This window comes from Megascapheus bottae, chromosome 13 (genome assembly GCF_031878675.1).
Source record: "Megascapheus bottae isolate mThoBot1 chromosome 13, mThoBot2.hap1, whole genome shotgun sequence".
In the NCBI taxonomy this organism is placed as follows: Eukaryota; Metazoa; Chordata; class Mammalia; order Rodentia; family Geomyidae; genus Megascapheus; species Megascapheus bottae.
Genome location: NC_143521.1, coordinates 7,593,150 through 7,607,930, shown reverse-complemented (window position 1 = coordinate 7,607,930; position 14,781 = coordinate 7,593,150). Strand labels below are relative to the sequence as shown.

Sequence of the window (14,781 nt, the reverse complement as noted above, 5' to 3'; positions counted from 1 at the left end):
GCAAAGGAGATGAGAGACAACATAGTACATTAGGGACAACAATCATTCGTTATATGGCTTTTGTTACTTTTTCTGAACTTTAAAGATTGTACAAGGGTATTATACTTTAACATGTCTAAGCGTCTAGTACTTTTTTTTTTTTTGGTATTGCTCCTATGCTGGAACTCAGAGCCCTGGGCATTGCCCCTAAGCTGTTTTGCTCAAGGCTAGCACCCTGCCACATTGAGCCAAGGCTCCACTTTCAGTTTTCTGGAAGTTAATTGGAGATAAGAGTCTCAAGGCTTTTCCTGCTTGGCCTGACTTCAAACCATGATCCTCAGATCTCATCCTCCTGAGTTGCTAGAATTACAGGTATGAGCCACCACGCTGATTTTCCTTTATTTCATTGGTAGCCTAGTCATAATACCTAGTGAATAAGAAAAGGTAGCTCTCAGTAAACATCACAAAAGACAAATGGGACTAGGTCTGATAGTTCATGTCTTTCATCCTAGCTATTCAGGAGGCTGAACTGATTTGAAGAATCAGGGTTCAAAAGCAGCCAGAGCAGGAGAGTCCATAAGAATCTGTCTTCAAAATAACCAGTAAAGAGCTAGGTTGGAGGGGTGCTTCATAGAAGAATGCCAGTTGAGCAAGAATGCTGAGCAAGTTCAAGGACCTGAGTTTAAGCCTTGGTACTGGTAAATATTAATTAGTTAATTTAAATGTTTTAAAAACCCAGAAAGAGTGAATTTAGCACATGCCAAACTCCAAAGAAACTTTACACAAATAAAGGTAATAAACCTACCCACACACAAAAAAACTAGTTACCTCCTCTTTATACTGTTATTCTTGGAAAGAAAGAAAAGTAGAAATGTCCATTATGAGATCCAGATTTTAGAAAAAGAATCCGTGTGTGTGTGTGTGTGTGTGTGTGTGTGTGTGTGTGTGTGTGCGCGTGCGCACGCACGCTGAACTCAGGGAATGCTTTCTTGTTCACAGCTAGTGCTCTAGCAGTTGAGCCATGCCTCTAGTTCCACTTTTTACTCGTTATTTAGAGATAGAATTTTACAGATGTTTCTGCCTAGGCTGGAAGACACAATTCTTCTAGCTTCAGCCTCAAGAGTACTAAGACTATAGGCATGAGGCACATTTCATTTTCCACGAATAGCACAACCATTTCATTTAACAGATGTCAGAGGCATTAGACATGGTGATCATAGTAGAGAACAATCAGAGAGTCCTGGCACCAGATATGTTCCTGGCTTGTCTCCACAGTTAGAACCCTGGTATGTACATATATCTACTGATACATGCGGGCACTGTTGCTCACATCTGTAATCCTAGCTACTCAGGAAGCTAGATCTGAGGATCGACATTCAAAGACAGCACAGGCATAAAAGTCTGTGAGAATCTCCAATTAACCACCAGAAAACCAGAAGTGTCACTGTGGCTCAACATGGTAAAGCACTAGCCTTGAGCAAAATAGCTCAGGGACAGCATCCAGACCCAGAGTTCAAGCCCCACAACAGAGAAAAAAAAAAGGCACTTTTACTGATATATCTGACGATAGTTTAGTTACCTAATTTTTAGTTTGCTTATTTGTTTATAGATGTTTCTCAAGCAATTTAGGGAGAAAAGTTATTTATATGTTTTTATTTCAAAAGTATCGTGGATCATGTTCATAAAATATAATAAAAATGAGTTATTAGGCATCAATGGATCACTCCTATAATAGCTACTCAGAAGGCTGAGATTTGGAGATTGCAGTTCAAAGCCAGCCCATAAAACTTTTATCTCCAATGGACTACCAAAAAAAGCTGTAATTGGAGCTGTAGCTCAAGTGATAGAACACTAGAAACCAAGCTGGTGGTTCATTCTATCTGAAGAGGCTGTGGGCTCTCATATCTTCAAACTAGTGCTCCCTTATCTCCAGAAATTTCACCTGAATTAAGCACCCTATAAAACTCCAACATGTGGTTTGTTGTTGTTTTGGAAAATTAAAAAAAAGAAGTAAAACGAAATTTTATCCAAATGAACAACTGAACTTTCAGCAACCACAATCACAGAGGCTCCTGAGAAAATACCTACAAAGTTAGAGCCTCCTCTGTCCACCACCCCCCCACCAAAAAAAATATCACAAACTGAATTTCAGGCTGACTCACATTGTTTAAGAAGGAAATGAGTAAGTTCCAGAACTTGACTGGCCCTGGTGAAGGTCTAGAAGCACATGAGATAGACCATTTTGTAGAGATAGCAAGTTAACCTCTCTACCTACATGAAGCAGATGAGAAATGAGAGGGGAAAACTCATGTTACAGCTGCCCAATTTTTTTTTTTAACCAGTCCTGGGCTTGAGCTCAGGGCCTGAGCACTGTCCTTGGACTTTCTCAAGACTAGAGCTCTACCACTTGAGCCTCAGCACCACTTCCGGCTTTTTTCTATGTATGTGGTACCGAGGAATCGAACCCGGGTCTTCATGCATGCTAGGCAAGCACTTTAACCACTAGGCCAAACTCCCGGCCCCTACGCTGCCCAATTTAGCCAGGAAAATCTGTGTGTTAAATGCCAAGTCTCCGACTCCATGGCATTGTGTGTTTGGGATACAGACAGTAATCAACAAAAGAGCAACAGGAATAAAGGGAATGATGCAAACTACTGTTTGAAGGAGTAATATTTAAATAACAGGCAAGCATCTGGGAAACGAACTAAGCAGAAATACATCTCTGGAAAATTAGCTGAAATCCTTTTTGTTTAACAGAAAAAAAATGTGCAAATCTTGACAAGACACGAGTATCTTTTGGGAATGCTCAAGCTCCTAACAGCCCTCTTCTTTGATGGCAAAGATACTATATTCTCTAAAAGCAATGATGATTGGAGACTTCGCTGTAGAATCCTATGCTCCAGAGAACAGTGTTCTTCTCTTTCCGATGGCTAGCTCCTTTGACACAGACAAGACGCCTCAATTCAGAATCTGTGTGCAGAGATGCACCTTAGCTTCCCACTTCCTAAAGAAATGGGAGCCTGGGTCTCTTTCAGAGTCCAAGCCTGATGTAAAACCATTTACCTACAGCCTTGTTTTGCTTTGAAGGTCCCAAATACCACTTCATTGAAATATCACCTACATTCTGCCCTTGTCCTAAATCCTACAAATAATTCTCTTTTCCTTTGCTGAGACTTCCCGTGGTGATTCTGGTGTGTAAACTCCATTCCCTTGGACTGAAAAACTCAGCTGTGTTAAACAACTTGGTTGCTGATGTCCTCAAGCTGCCAGAGCTGAGAACATTCTGATAGAACAGGAAAAGGAAGCAAGTGAAAGCCCAGTGAAACAGGACTGGCATTTGAGATAAACATCAGAGCCCATTTATCACTATCAGCATATTATTAGGACAGAGAGAATGAATGTTATGTGCCATGCCTCAGTGTGGGTCTGGCACAGCCTAAGCTGATTAGTCTGAAGATGTAGAGACGAAGTTAGTTAAGATTTGTTGTTTTCAAGAGAAAAGAATTGGGAAGTAGGAACTGGGGTACCAGCAAGTTGAGACTGAAACCCAAAATGGTGTAAAGCTCCAGGGAGTTTTCCTGGGTTTTTGAGAAGGAGACACCTGGGAATTCAATTCTTCAAAGAACAAGGATTTTTTTCTTCATAGAAATGTCATCATCTATGAAAGAGAAAAGAATTGGGGGTGAAAGAATGAGAATAGAGAAGAATAATAGGTGTAGAGAAAAAAGAAAGCTGTCTAATGCAAAATGGTGTGTCAAATAAGAATGGAGTTGAGGTGTACAAGCTAAAGTAAAACTTACTGGTGATATTTCCATTTCCTGACTTTATTCTGAGCTACATAATTCCTCATAGGAATTCCTCATCCTTTCAGCATCTGAATCCAATATCCTAGCTCAGTTGTTGAGGTCGAGAACATTGTTTAGTTGACTTGCTCCGTTCTCTAGGGAATTTTCCTCGATGGAAGCACTGAAGGTTGGCTATGAAAACACACTGATATTTCCTTCCATGGCCATAATAGTTTAGTGTATTTCTACTCCTTTTATGGAGAGGAGAAATTGTTCCTGGTTATTTTGGTCCACAGATTTTTTTCAAAACTTCCCTTCTAAACCATAAAGCAAATTTGACCTCTGGGAATTTTCCCTCCAGTTAATCATATAAACAGTATTTATATGGTGAGGTATGATTTCATAGATTGTCCTGCAATGTAAGTAGATTTTTAAATAATCGTACCACTCCATTATTAAGGTTTTTTAAGGAGAAAGTTTTAAAAATATAAAACAATGACTATCAATAATGTATTCCTAAACTAATGGCTTTCAAATGCATTTTTCCACTAAAACTAACACCAAAAAGTTATTTTACATCATGCCCTATGTATGCAGACACAAACCTGATTGTCTATGAATGTGTATATAGAAATGATGTGGTTTTACCACATAATATCCTGATAGGTACATTTTTCTCTTCTTATGTTACAAAATGTTTGTCATAACTGATAAAAACAATACAATGAGCTCCTCAGAGACTGGCAACTTGAAGCTTAAAAAACTCTGCTCCTCTGAGCAATATAGAAGTGTTCCTGTGAGAACCAGCTTATTAATCTTTATTTTAAAATATGGCTGAAAATAGTCATTTGCTACTACCAGCCTGTTCTATACTATTCTTGTCTTGAGAGTCCAGAGTCAGTGCAGCAGTGATTATAAAAGAGGATGAGATCATAGTCTTCACTCATGATTTTTGACATCAGTTCTAGGTCATGCTGTCAGAACAGGAACAGGCTGTTCCACAAGAAATTTTCCTTCCTTCTTTCCTCCCTCCCTCCCTCCCTGTCTCCTTCCCTGTCTCCCTTTCTGTCTCTGTCTCTGTCTCTGTCTGTCTGTGTGTGTGTGATGGGACTTAAACCCTGGGCCTGGGCTCTGTCCCTGAGCTCTTCATCTTAAGGCCAACACTCAACCACTTTGAGCCACAGCACCACTTCCGGTTTTCTGGTGGTTAATTGGATGTAAGAGTCTCATGGACTTTCATACCCAGGCTGGCTTTGCGCTATGATCCTCAGATCTCAGCCTCCTGAGTAGGATTACAGGCATGAGCCACTGGCACCAGGCAAGAAATATTTATTGAAAATGGCTTTCTAAGAACCAGATAGAAGTTTATCTGAGTTAGGCTAGTACTTCAGGTGACATTTACAGACACTTATTGGATTAGAAATGGCTTGCAAAGAACTGACAGAACGTCATACATGGACTAAAAATCATTTCCACTTCATAAATGAAGTTAAAAAATTATGAGAAAGAGCAAGATTGAGCTATAAGCTATAAGTCAATATTCTGTATTATTCAGTTGAAAAGAGTAAGATGAGTACTTTCATATAGTCGATTTCCATGTGTTTTCAAAAGATGACTGTGTATGTGAACAGAATAGTTGTAGAAAATTCTAGAAGATAGTAGGATTGCTAGTAGAAATTGCCTCTGCAATGGGAAAGGAGAAGGCTGTAAATCTAAAACAGAAAGATCAGTATTTTTGCACCTTCTACAAGTGTTGGAGATACTGAACATTGGTGCCTCAAGCCTGTAATTCTAACTATTCAGGAGGCTGAGATCTGAGGATCTTGGTTAAACATTTAATCCAGCCCTCCAATTAGTTACGAAAAAGCCAAATGGAGCTGTGGCTCAAGTGGTAGAGTGTCAGCCTTAAGCAAACAACAACAACAACAACAAAACAAAAAACAAAAGCATGTTTGGAAGTCTGTATTGTGTGTTACTTTTTCAACAAAGAGCAATTTTTTAAGAAAGGGGCATTATGTATTATATTATTAAGAAAATAATCTTCCTTGTGAGCAACTGTAGAAATAAATGTTTATTATGACACTGAAATTCATCATTTTCATTTATGTCATTTACAGTTTACAAAGCACCAAAACTACTGTCAACTTTGAGTTCATGATCGCCTTTTGAGATAAATATGACAGGATTTAGCTGCATCTTACAAATTAAAATAGAGCGAGTAAAAAGTCTTGTGCTCTAATAATTTAAAACCTAAAGCATACTGCAATGAATTTGGAGTTATTATCTGAGTGTGGAATAATCAAACCTAGCATTTTACAATAATTGTAGTTTCAAAGTAGTGAATAGCAGCATCTTTAAAGCCTTTGGAAATATTTCTTGCAATTTTGTTCTACAAATTTTTACATAAAGAAGATAGGAAAGTGAAACCACTCAGTAATTTTGTGTATTTTAAGTCAAGTGAAAAATTGGTTGTTAATTTTAAAGAAGTTAGCATTCATATTTTCTTAACACATTTTAGCCTCACATTAGAATAAATAAAAATATTTGCTTAAGTAGAAAAAGAGAATTACAACACATCACTAGTAAATCTTGAACATTATTATCAAGGTTTATGATTTAGCCTCAGTTTCTCAATTTCTCAGGGACAATCCTAATTTATATGTCCTGTCTCTGTCTCATGATTATTTTTCCAGTGCCCTTAGCGTGGATTATAAGTTATAAATCCACCCTACCAACGAGAAATCCATTCTTATAAATTTTTAAGATCCTGACTTCCAAGAGATTGGGCTTCATCTCAAAACAATGACAGATAATCCATACTCAGCTCTTAATTAAGAATGCTGTCAAGACAATAACAGTTCTACTTGTAGATGTCAAAAAGTTGACCCTACCTTGCAGAATCAATTGTTCATACTTTTGTTTAACCATATTTGGAGAGTGGTTACTGGAAGCAAAATACTGTTCTAAGTACCACACAATGTTTTTCAATAGCTTTAGAGACTTGGTGTTTAGTTTCAGTGTTTTTCAGAAATGTAATTTTCATGCATCCAATTTTGTGTGGCACATTGTCTGAATTCCTTTTTGCCAGTATTCTTCAGAATTTCCAGAATTTTAACTTGCAGTGAATCTGTCTCTTTAAAAAAAAAGAAACTATTCCAAGTGCCTTGATTGTTTACATTGTTGCTGTGGGAGATTTTATGTTACAAATGTATATCTTCCATAGAGCAAGAAGATAAATCAGTGGCCAAGTTAAGTGTTAGAGAACAGCATTTTTTCTTACCCCACAGTCAGGCTTAAAGCAGTTGGTTTGTTTGTTTGTTTGTTGTTTGCTTCCTTTGCTTTCAAGCACCTTAGTGTTTAAATAGAAGTTTATCATGTGATTAGTGATTTGTTGAGGCTTCTGTGTAAAGTATTAAGGAGCATTTTAATTGTTCTCTTATGTGTAGATTTACACTTTGAACACAATATTTTCAGAATATGTAAATCATGTAGTATGCATTTACCACAGGACATGCAATTGCCATTCTCTGAGGGCACTGGAGCTTGGTTCTGGGTCCAACAGTTTGACATGATTCCTTCCTTCGGTCTCTGTATTTTTCTGTAAGTCTTCTGTTTCTTTCTCTCCTTTAGTCTGCTAGGAATCTTCTTTCCTATCCATTATTAAATTTTCACGAGAAGAATCCCATGGGGCTTGGGCTCTAGTCGTCACTAGTTGACTGGTTACTGTCACTACCCTCACTGGCACTGGAACTGTCACTGCCATTGTGGTCACCATTTCCAGACTTGCTCTGGTCATCACTCTCATCACTGCTGTCAGAGGGGCTAGCCCCATGGTCACTGTTTTCACTGCTGTCATCACTGTCATCACCATCACTGCTGTCATCACTGTCCCTGCTGTCACTACTGTCGCTGCTGTCATCACTGTCACTGCTGTCACTACTATCACTACTGTCACTGCTGTCGCTGCTCTCGCTGCTCTCGCTACTGTCACTGCTATTGCTGCTGTCACTGCTGTCGCTACTGTCACTGCTACTGCTGCCACTGCTGTCGCTACTGTCACTGCTGTCGCTACTGTCACTGTTACTGCTGCTGTCACTATTGCTGCTGTCGCTGCTATCACTGCTGTCTGATTCGCTACTGTCACTGCTGTCACTACTGTCACTGCTGTCTGACTTGCTATCGCTGCTGTCACTACTGTCACTGCTGTCACTACTGTCACTGCTGTCTGACTTGCTATCGCTGCTGTCACTACTGTCACTGCTGTCACTACTGTCACTGCTGTCTGACTTGCTATCGCTGCTGTCACTACTGTCACTGCTGTCACTACTGTCACTGCTGTCTGACTTGCTATCGCTGCTGTCACTACTGTCACTGCTATCACTACTGTCACTGCTGTCTGACTTGCTATCGCTGCTGTCACTACTGTCACTGCTGTCACTGCTGTCTGATTTGCTGTCACTACTGTCACTGCTGTCACTGCTGTCTGATTTGCTGTCACTACTGTCACTGCTGTCACTACTGTCACTGCTGTCTGATTTGCTGTCACTACTGTCACTGCTGTCACTACTGTCTGATTTGCTGTCACTACTGTCACTGCTGTCACTGCTGCTGCTACTGTCGCTGCTATCGCTGCTGTCACTGCTGTTGCTGCTGTCACTGCTGCCACTACTGTCACTGCTATCGCTGCTGTCACCACTGTCACTGCTGTCTGATTTGCTGTCACTGCTGTTATTGCTGTCACTGCTATCTGATTTGCTGTCACTACTGTCACTGCTGTCATTGTCACTACTGTCACTGCTGTCATTGCCAGTGCTGTCACCACTGTCATTGCTGTTGCTACTGTCATCATTGTCACTGCTTTCTGATTTATCTTGGTCACTCTTGCTGTCACCACCACCATTACTGTCACTATTATTCTCGTCTGATGTACTGTCACTGTCATCATTGTCTCCTCCATTTGAGCCACTGTCACTGCCACTGTCTTCAGATTCATCTGAGTGGTAGGCAACATCTCCTTGGCTATTGCTGTCAGTGTCACCTTCTGAAGTGGCATCGTTGCTTCCCGTAGATTCATCACTGCTGCCCGGGTCGTCTCCCTGCATGGGCTCATCATCAAAATCGTAGCTATCGTATCTGTCACTGTTGCTGCCACTGCCTTTCTTGCTAGGTTCAGCCTTGCTCCCAGGCTCTGATTTCTGGCCAGGCTGTTCTGAATTGTCAGCTTGTCCCTGTGGCTTGCTGTTTTCCTTGCCTGTGATTCCATCACGCTCTCCTTTACTCTGTACATGTATTTCATCAGCTCCTTTGGAAATGTTAGTTCTGTCCTCACTGTTGAGAGATTCAGTTTTCATTCCCTAAAGAACAGTGAAGAAAAGGAATGGCTAATTAGTGAGTGTTTCCTGTGAAATTGCATTCATGTAAGGAGAACCGTTCTGGGATGCGTGGCTACGGGAACAGAAATCCAGCTTTCAATGCTTTGAACATATTTGTGAAAATATGGTCTGTACTTGAAAGTATTCTGTTGTTTAGGTTCTTGAACAACTCATTCACATTTCTGCCCAGTAGAAAGTTTTATAAACAATTATATGAGGATGAAAAGGTAACCCATGAAAAAAAAAAGAAAAGGTAACCCATGATTGTATATAATTTAAATATGCTCTAAAATGTTTTAAAAGTAGTTCCACAATGGAACTGTTATTTAGCCTAACACGTTTCCAGCATTGAGACCAAATATTCAGAAATGAGTGGTATTTTAAAAATTGCTCCATAGCAAAATGTAATAAAGACTCTAGGTTTCTCATTAGCTAATCATTCAAGATAGGTGAAAATACCTGGATGCTTATCATAGCTTATTTTTATGAAAAACTGCCACTTAAAGAAAATGCATTTAAAACCAACCTTTTCTTGATTCTTTCCAATAGTACTTGGTTTTGACTGTTGGATGATTTCATTTCCCACACCTTTTTCTTGGGGGTCCTCCTGTTGGCCTTCTAGAATACTAGCAGATTCTTCCTCACTGTTAGAATTATTGTCTGTACTAGTGTTATTGCTGGGAACATCCTTCTCTTCAGAGTCACAATCTCCTGTACTAATTGAATTGTGACCTGTGCTTTTCTCTTCTTTTTTCCCCTGAGCTTGTCCTCCCTGTCCTTCCTGGCCTGTGGCGTTACTACTGCTCTCACCCTTTGTGTCTGTTTCCCCACCACTTCTGTCACCGGAGCCCTTGTCTTCATCCTCATCTGCTCCATTTCCACTAGGACTCCCATCAGAATTATCCAGTCCAGGATCTTCCTTACAGTCTGGTATTACCTCAGCTTTTGTATTCCCATTTCCCTCTCCTTCTCTGTGAGATGTTGAATTTGTATCACCCTCAATCCTGTCTATTTTATCCTCGTGGTTTATACTGTTATTGCTGTCAACAACTTCTGGTCTGTTTCCTTGGACCACAGTGGTGTTCTGGCTGGTAGGCGTGCCATCCTTATCTTTTAGATTCTGGTCTGCATTTTCGTCAATATTGCTCTCGTTTGTGGCTCCAGCATTGCCAAAGGCATTCATCTGTCCCGTGATAGTGTTTGCTGGGGTATCTTCTTTTTCATGTACTTCATCATGACCGTATGTTTTTGGAGTTCTTGTGCCTCCATTTGTATCTTCAATATTTCCCACTTCACTTGCTAAAGTGACATGTCTGGGAGGGCCTACTTCTGCCCACTCTGAGCCATTTCCCTGTCCTTCAGCACCCGCTTTGATATATGGTTGCCATTTGATTTCATTTTCATCCAGGGGACTGCCAGTTTCTTTAGTGATATCACTGACAATTAACTCATTCTGAAAAAGAGAAGCAATTCAAAATAAATTGTGACTATCACCTCAAAGGAAAGCAAATTGAAAAGATAAGCGGTAGAAATGTGGTGACAGTTAGTGGGATGCAAAACCAGCTTGGAAATAGAAAATCCCAAACCTGTACTGGTAATTTTGATTTTGCTTGAAGAGGTAAATTCACAGATCTTTCAACAGCTTGTCCCTCCAGTGGTTTATTTTGAGGAACCTGCCAATAGGAAAACAGTGAATACTATACATCTCCTTATTTTTTGTGCATTGGGTACATTTATACATATACACATTTTTCTTTCAGTAAGGAAAAAAGATAGAACCAAAGTTCAAAGGATGACCTAATACTGTAAGAAAGAGAAACAGCTTATTACAGGCTTTATGTAGAATTTCTAACCATGCCCATGAATGTTTTTTATTTTGCTATCATCAGTGTTACTGATTGACTACACCATTTATTTCAGCTGTAGGGGAATATTCCTTATAAAGACAAGGAGGTAGACCTTTGATGTTCTGTTCCAGCTAGTCTCTTGAAGTAGTAAGAGCCCACTTCAAGCTCAATCCTAGCTAAAACACCTAAAACAATGGCAGGAGCTAATACAGAAACAAGCTGAAGTAATGAGTCAGTTGTAGGCACTGCAAGAGAACCCTTGAAATGCATAAGAAAACTCTAAACTACAGAAATACCCAAACAGCCAGGTGTGGTGGCTCACACCTGTAACCCTAGCTACTCAGGAGGCTGAGATCTGAGGATCAAGGTTTAAAGCCAGCCCAGGCACAAAAGGACCTGAGACTCTTGTCTCCAGTTAACTTCTAGAAAACAGGAAATAGTGCTGTGGCTCAAGGGTAGGGTGGTAGCCTTGAGCTGAAAAGCTCAGGGACAGTGCCCAGGCTGAGTTCAAGTCCATTGACCAACAAAAAAAAAAAGAAAAAGAAAGAAAGAAAGGAAAAAGAAATACCAAAATATGTGGAATTATGAAAGTATGTGGAAAATGCAAAATATTGAATATGGAAGGTGGCTAGCAAAATGACAAATAGGTCAGAAGTGGTGCTGTTGCTCAGGTGGTAGGGCTCTAGCCTTAAGTTGAAGAGCTCGAGGACAGCACCCAGGCCAAGTTCAAGCACCATGGCCAAGAGAAAAAAAGAAAAGAAAAATGTGACAAATATGTCATAATTCTCTGAATATTTGTATGTGTTCAGTTGTGTATTCCAAATTTTCCATATAAATGACTATTCTTTTCAGTGAAGCATTGGGTTCTTCAAATGTTGAAAACTCCTATATTTGTGATTGTTCTTCCTTTAAAATAGATATTAAGCAACATTGCTATTAAAATTAAATCCACATGGCATGAAGAAATGATGAACAATATTTCTATGACTTCTTGGCATTGAATGTAAATTACTTTGAATATTTTTCTCATGGCTGAGATTGCTTAGCTATCTTAGCTTTATTCTTCTGAATTGTAAATGGAGTCTTGAATACTTTCCTTCCTAGCCTGATTTTGAACTTCAGTTCTTCAGCTCTCAACTTTCTGAGTAGCTATGATTCCAGTCGTAGGCCCACAGCCATTTGAAGACATTTTTAAAATGATAATCCTCTGGGAAGGCACAAGTTTCAACTGACAGAATGAGTACACGAATTGAAATGCACATTTTTTTGTCAGTCGTGGAACTTGAACTCTGGGCCTGGCACTGTCCCTGAGCTCTTCAGCTCAAGGCTAACACCCTACCCCTGAAGCCATAGCACCACTTCTGGTTTTCTGGGGATTAACTGGAGATAAGAGTCTCACAGACTTTAGGACTTTAGTGCCTGGGCTGGCTTTAAACCATGATCTTCAGATCTCAGCCTCCTGAGTAGCTAGGTTTACAGGCATGAGCCACTACGCCTGACCTCTAGAACAGTTTTTTTTTTTTGAAGAATCATATTATGACCGTAGGAGACAAAACAGACCACTTAGCATTGAAGGGTTTGTGAAGAATGTGGGTAAATGAAAGCCCGGCTTCCACATTTGTTTTCAGTGAGATTAAAAAAAAAAGATATTGTGAAATCATTAATAAAAATCTAAATGTTTAGACTCAACTTGTCTATAAAGTTTTAAAGATATACACACATATATGTATATGTGTATGTATATTTCAATGTGAAGACTTAACTAAAGACAAAGTTTTGCTAAGGAAGACATACTTACCGGAATAGCCCATGCAGCAGCCCAAAGGCAAATGTATATAATTATCTTCATTTTCCTTAGGAAAGGTGATCAATGGCTATTTAAAAACAAGAATGGCATAAAACAGTGAATAAAGAAAAGAATGATAACTACAGTAGTACATTATTTGGGGTTGTAACATTTGTCCTTTTCTATAGCAGGGAATATTATTTTTAGCATGAGAAGATTTGTAATGTTCCACCACAAACCCAGCATTGTTATCAAGGTTTATAGAGCTTCACTAGAACTGAAGTAGCTTCCTTTTATTTCGGCTTCTGCCAATGTGGTACCAAGCCCATATTGCAGCTGTTATGGTGCTATTGATAATCATATCCCTCCCTTCTGAATAGCTTTAACTGTGTTAACTAATTCTGCTAAGATCATACTTAAAAGATGAAACATTTGTAATCCTCACCCCTCCTCTACTGAATTAAATTATCACAGATGATAAGAGGAAGAGTGACGGAATTGAGAAGCCCTAGTTTAATGGGAAGAATAAACATTGGAATCAGAGATCTGGGTTCATATTCCATCTGTGCAACTGGCAGGGTGAACTTGAGAGCCTTAAATAGCTTTAGGAACTTTGGGGCTTTTTTTTTTCCATCTTGGAGAGTAAAAATAATGTACCTCAGGGATATCACAAGGTTTAGCAAAAGAATTATCTCTGAGAAATGTTCACTGAGTCCACCCCAAAGGTTACTTGGGCTGTCACAACAATGTGTGCCAGGAACCTTCCATCATGGAAAGGATGTGATGGGAGCTTTGAGAAGCCAAGTGACCTTTGGGGTCCCTCCTTCTCGCATGCTACAATGTAGCCCCTGCACACTGCACTGGCAACACACTGCTCTTCTGATATCATCTGGTTCCTCTACCTTACTACAAACTCCAGAGACCCAAGAGAGTTTTTCAGTTATCATTATCTCCAAAGCAAAGCATAGAAAACCAACTCTTGGGAATGTTGTTGATGAATGAATGTGATTAGCATAAGCCCTCTTCTAGGAACTTGGCAGTCTCTTGATACATGAGAATAATTATTGCATGGCATTTCTAAAAGTGTGATCTTTCATCTTATTACTGCGCAAGTTCAGAAAGAGTCTAACATGTATTTTGATACATTGAAATAGGCATTGTGTAAGTGAAGTGAACCAAACATACCGGTTTCCATTTACTAACTTGTGTTTTTCTTTATGTCATGTTATTACTGTAAAAGGAAGAGCTTTTTGACTCCCATTTTAGGACCATTCACTTGATTTAGAGCCTAATCTTCCATGTCATATGACCTTGGTCATATGTACTGGTATAAATGGAAACTTCAGTGCTTATGTCATAAAAAATATTAGTGTTTCATCACAGGAAAAGAGCACAGTTCCAGAGCTACTGAGAAAAACAACAACAACAACAACAACCCCAAAAGGCAAAAGCCAAAAGTGTGCCTTACTCTTTGAAGCTGCTCAGGGAAAGCTAAGAATAGCCATAACTCCTTTTAAAATGCCATAGATTAAAATGAGGCTGAGTCTAGATAATGCCCAGCTCTCAGGCAAAGCTGGTAAAGGTTAGCTGCTCCTTGAGAAAAGCCATACTGTCCTGATCAGTCACCCCCTAGCACAGATATTTTTAAGGCTGCCTCGCACTGAGATACTGAGAAGTTCCTGTGACTGGAAAGCACAGTGTCCTGAAGATCTAAGCAACCTGCCTCTCATCTCCAGCCTGCAGCCCAGCAGGATTCTCAGTGGCATCTCAGCACCACTCTAGAGCAATGCCACAGCCACTCTTGCCACCACTTGCCAAGGCAGGTAAACAGCCTAAAATGACCACTGTAGAAATAGCCTTAATGTCATCACCAAAGGCTCTAGACTCTTCAGATCATTTCATTTATGTTCCACATGAAATGAGATTGAACAATTTTGAGGTTAAACAAGAAAGTAAGTAGATAAAGTAAATAAAGGGAACGGCAAAGCCTTGTTTGAAAAGTTTTTTTTTGC

At 39.6% G+C, this 14,781-nt stretch overlaps 1 protein-coding gene across 1 annotated transcript; it reads right to left on the bottom strand.

Annotated features, from left to right (window-relative positions):
* Positions 1-7,249: 7,249 nt before the first annotated feature.
* Positions 7,250-12,832, bottom strand: Dspp (dentin sialophosphoprotein). The gene is made up of 4 exons (XM_090343989.1): positions 12,782-12,832; positions 10,723-10,809; positions 9,663-10,589; positions 7,250-9,118 (listed from the first exon to the last, which is right to left on the bottom strand). The coding sequence occupies exons 1-4, from the start codon at positions 12,830-12,832 to the stop codon at positions 7,463-7,465; spliced, it is 2,721 nt and encodes a 906-aa protein (XP_090200115.1). The 3' UTR covers positions 7,250-7,462.
* Positions 12,833-14,781: the final 1,949 nt, after the last annotated feature.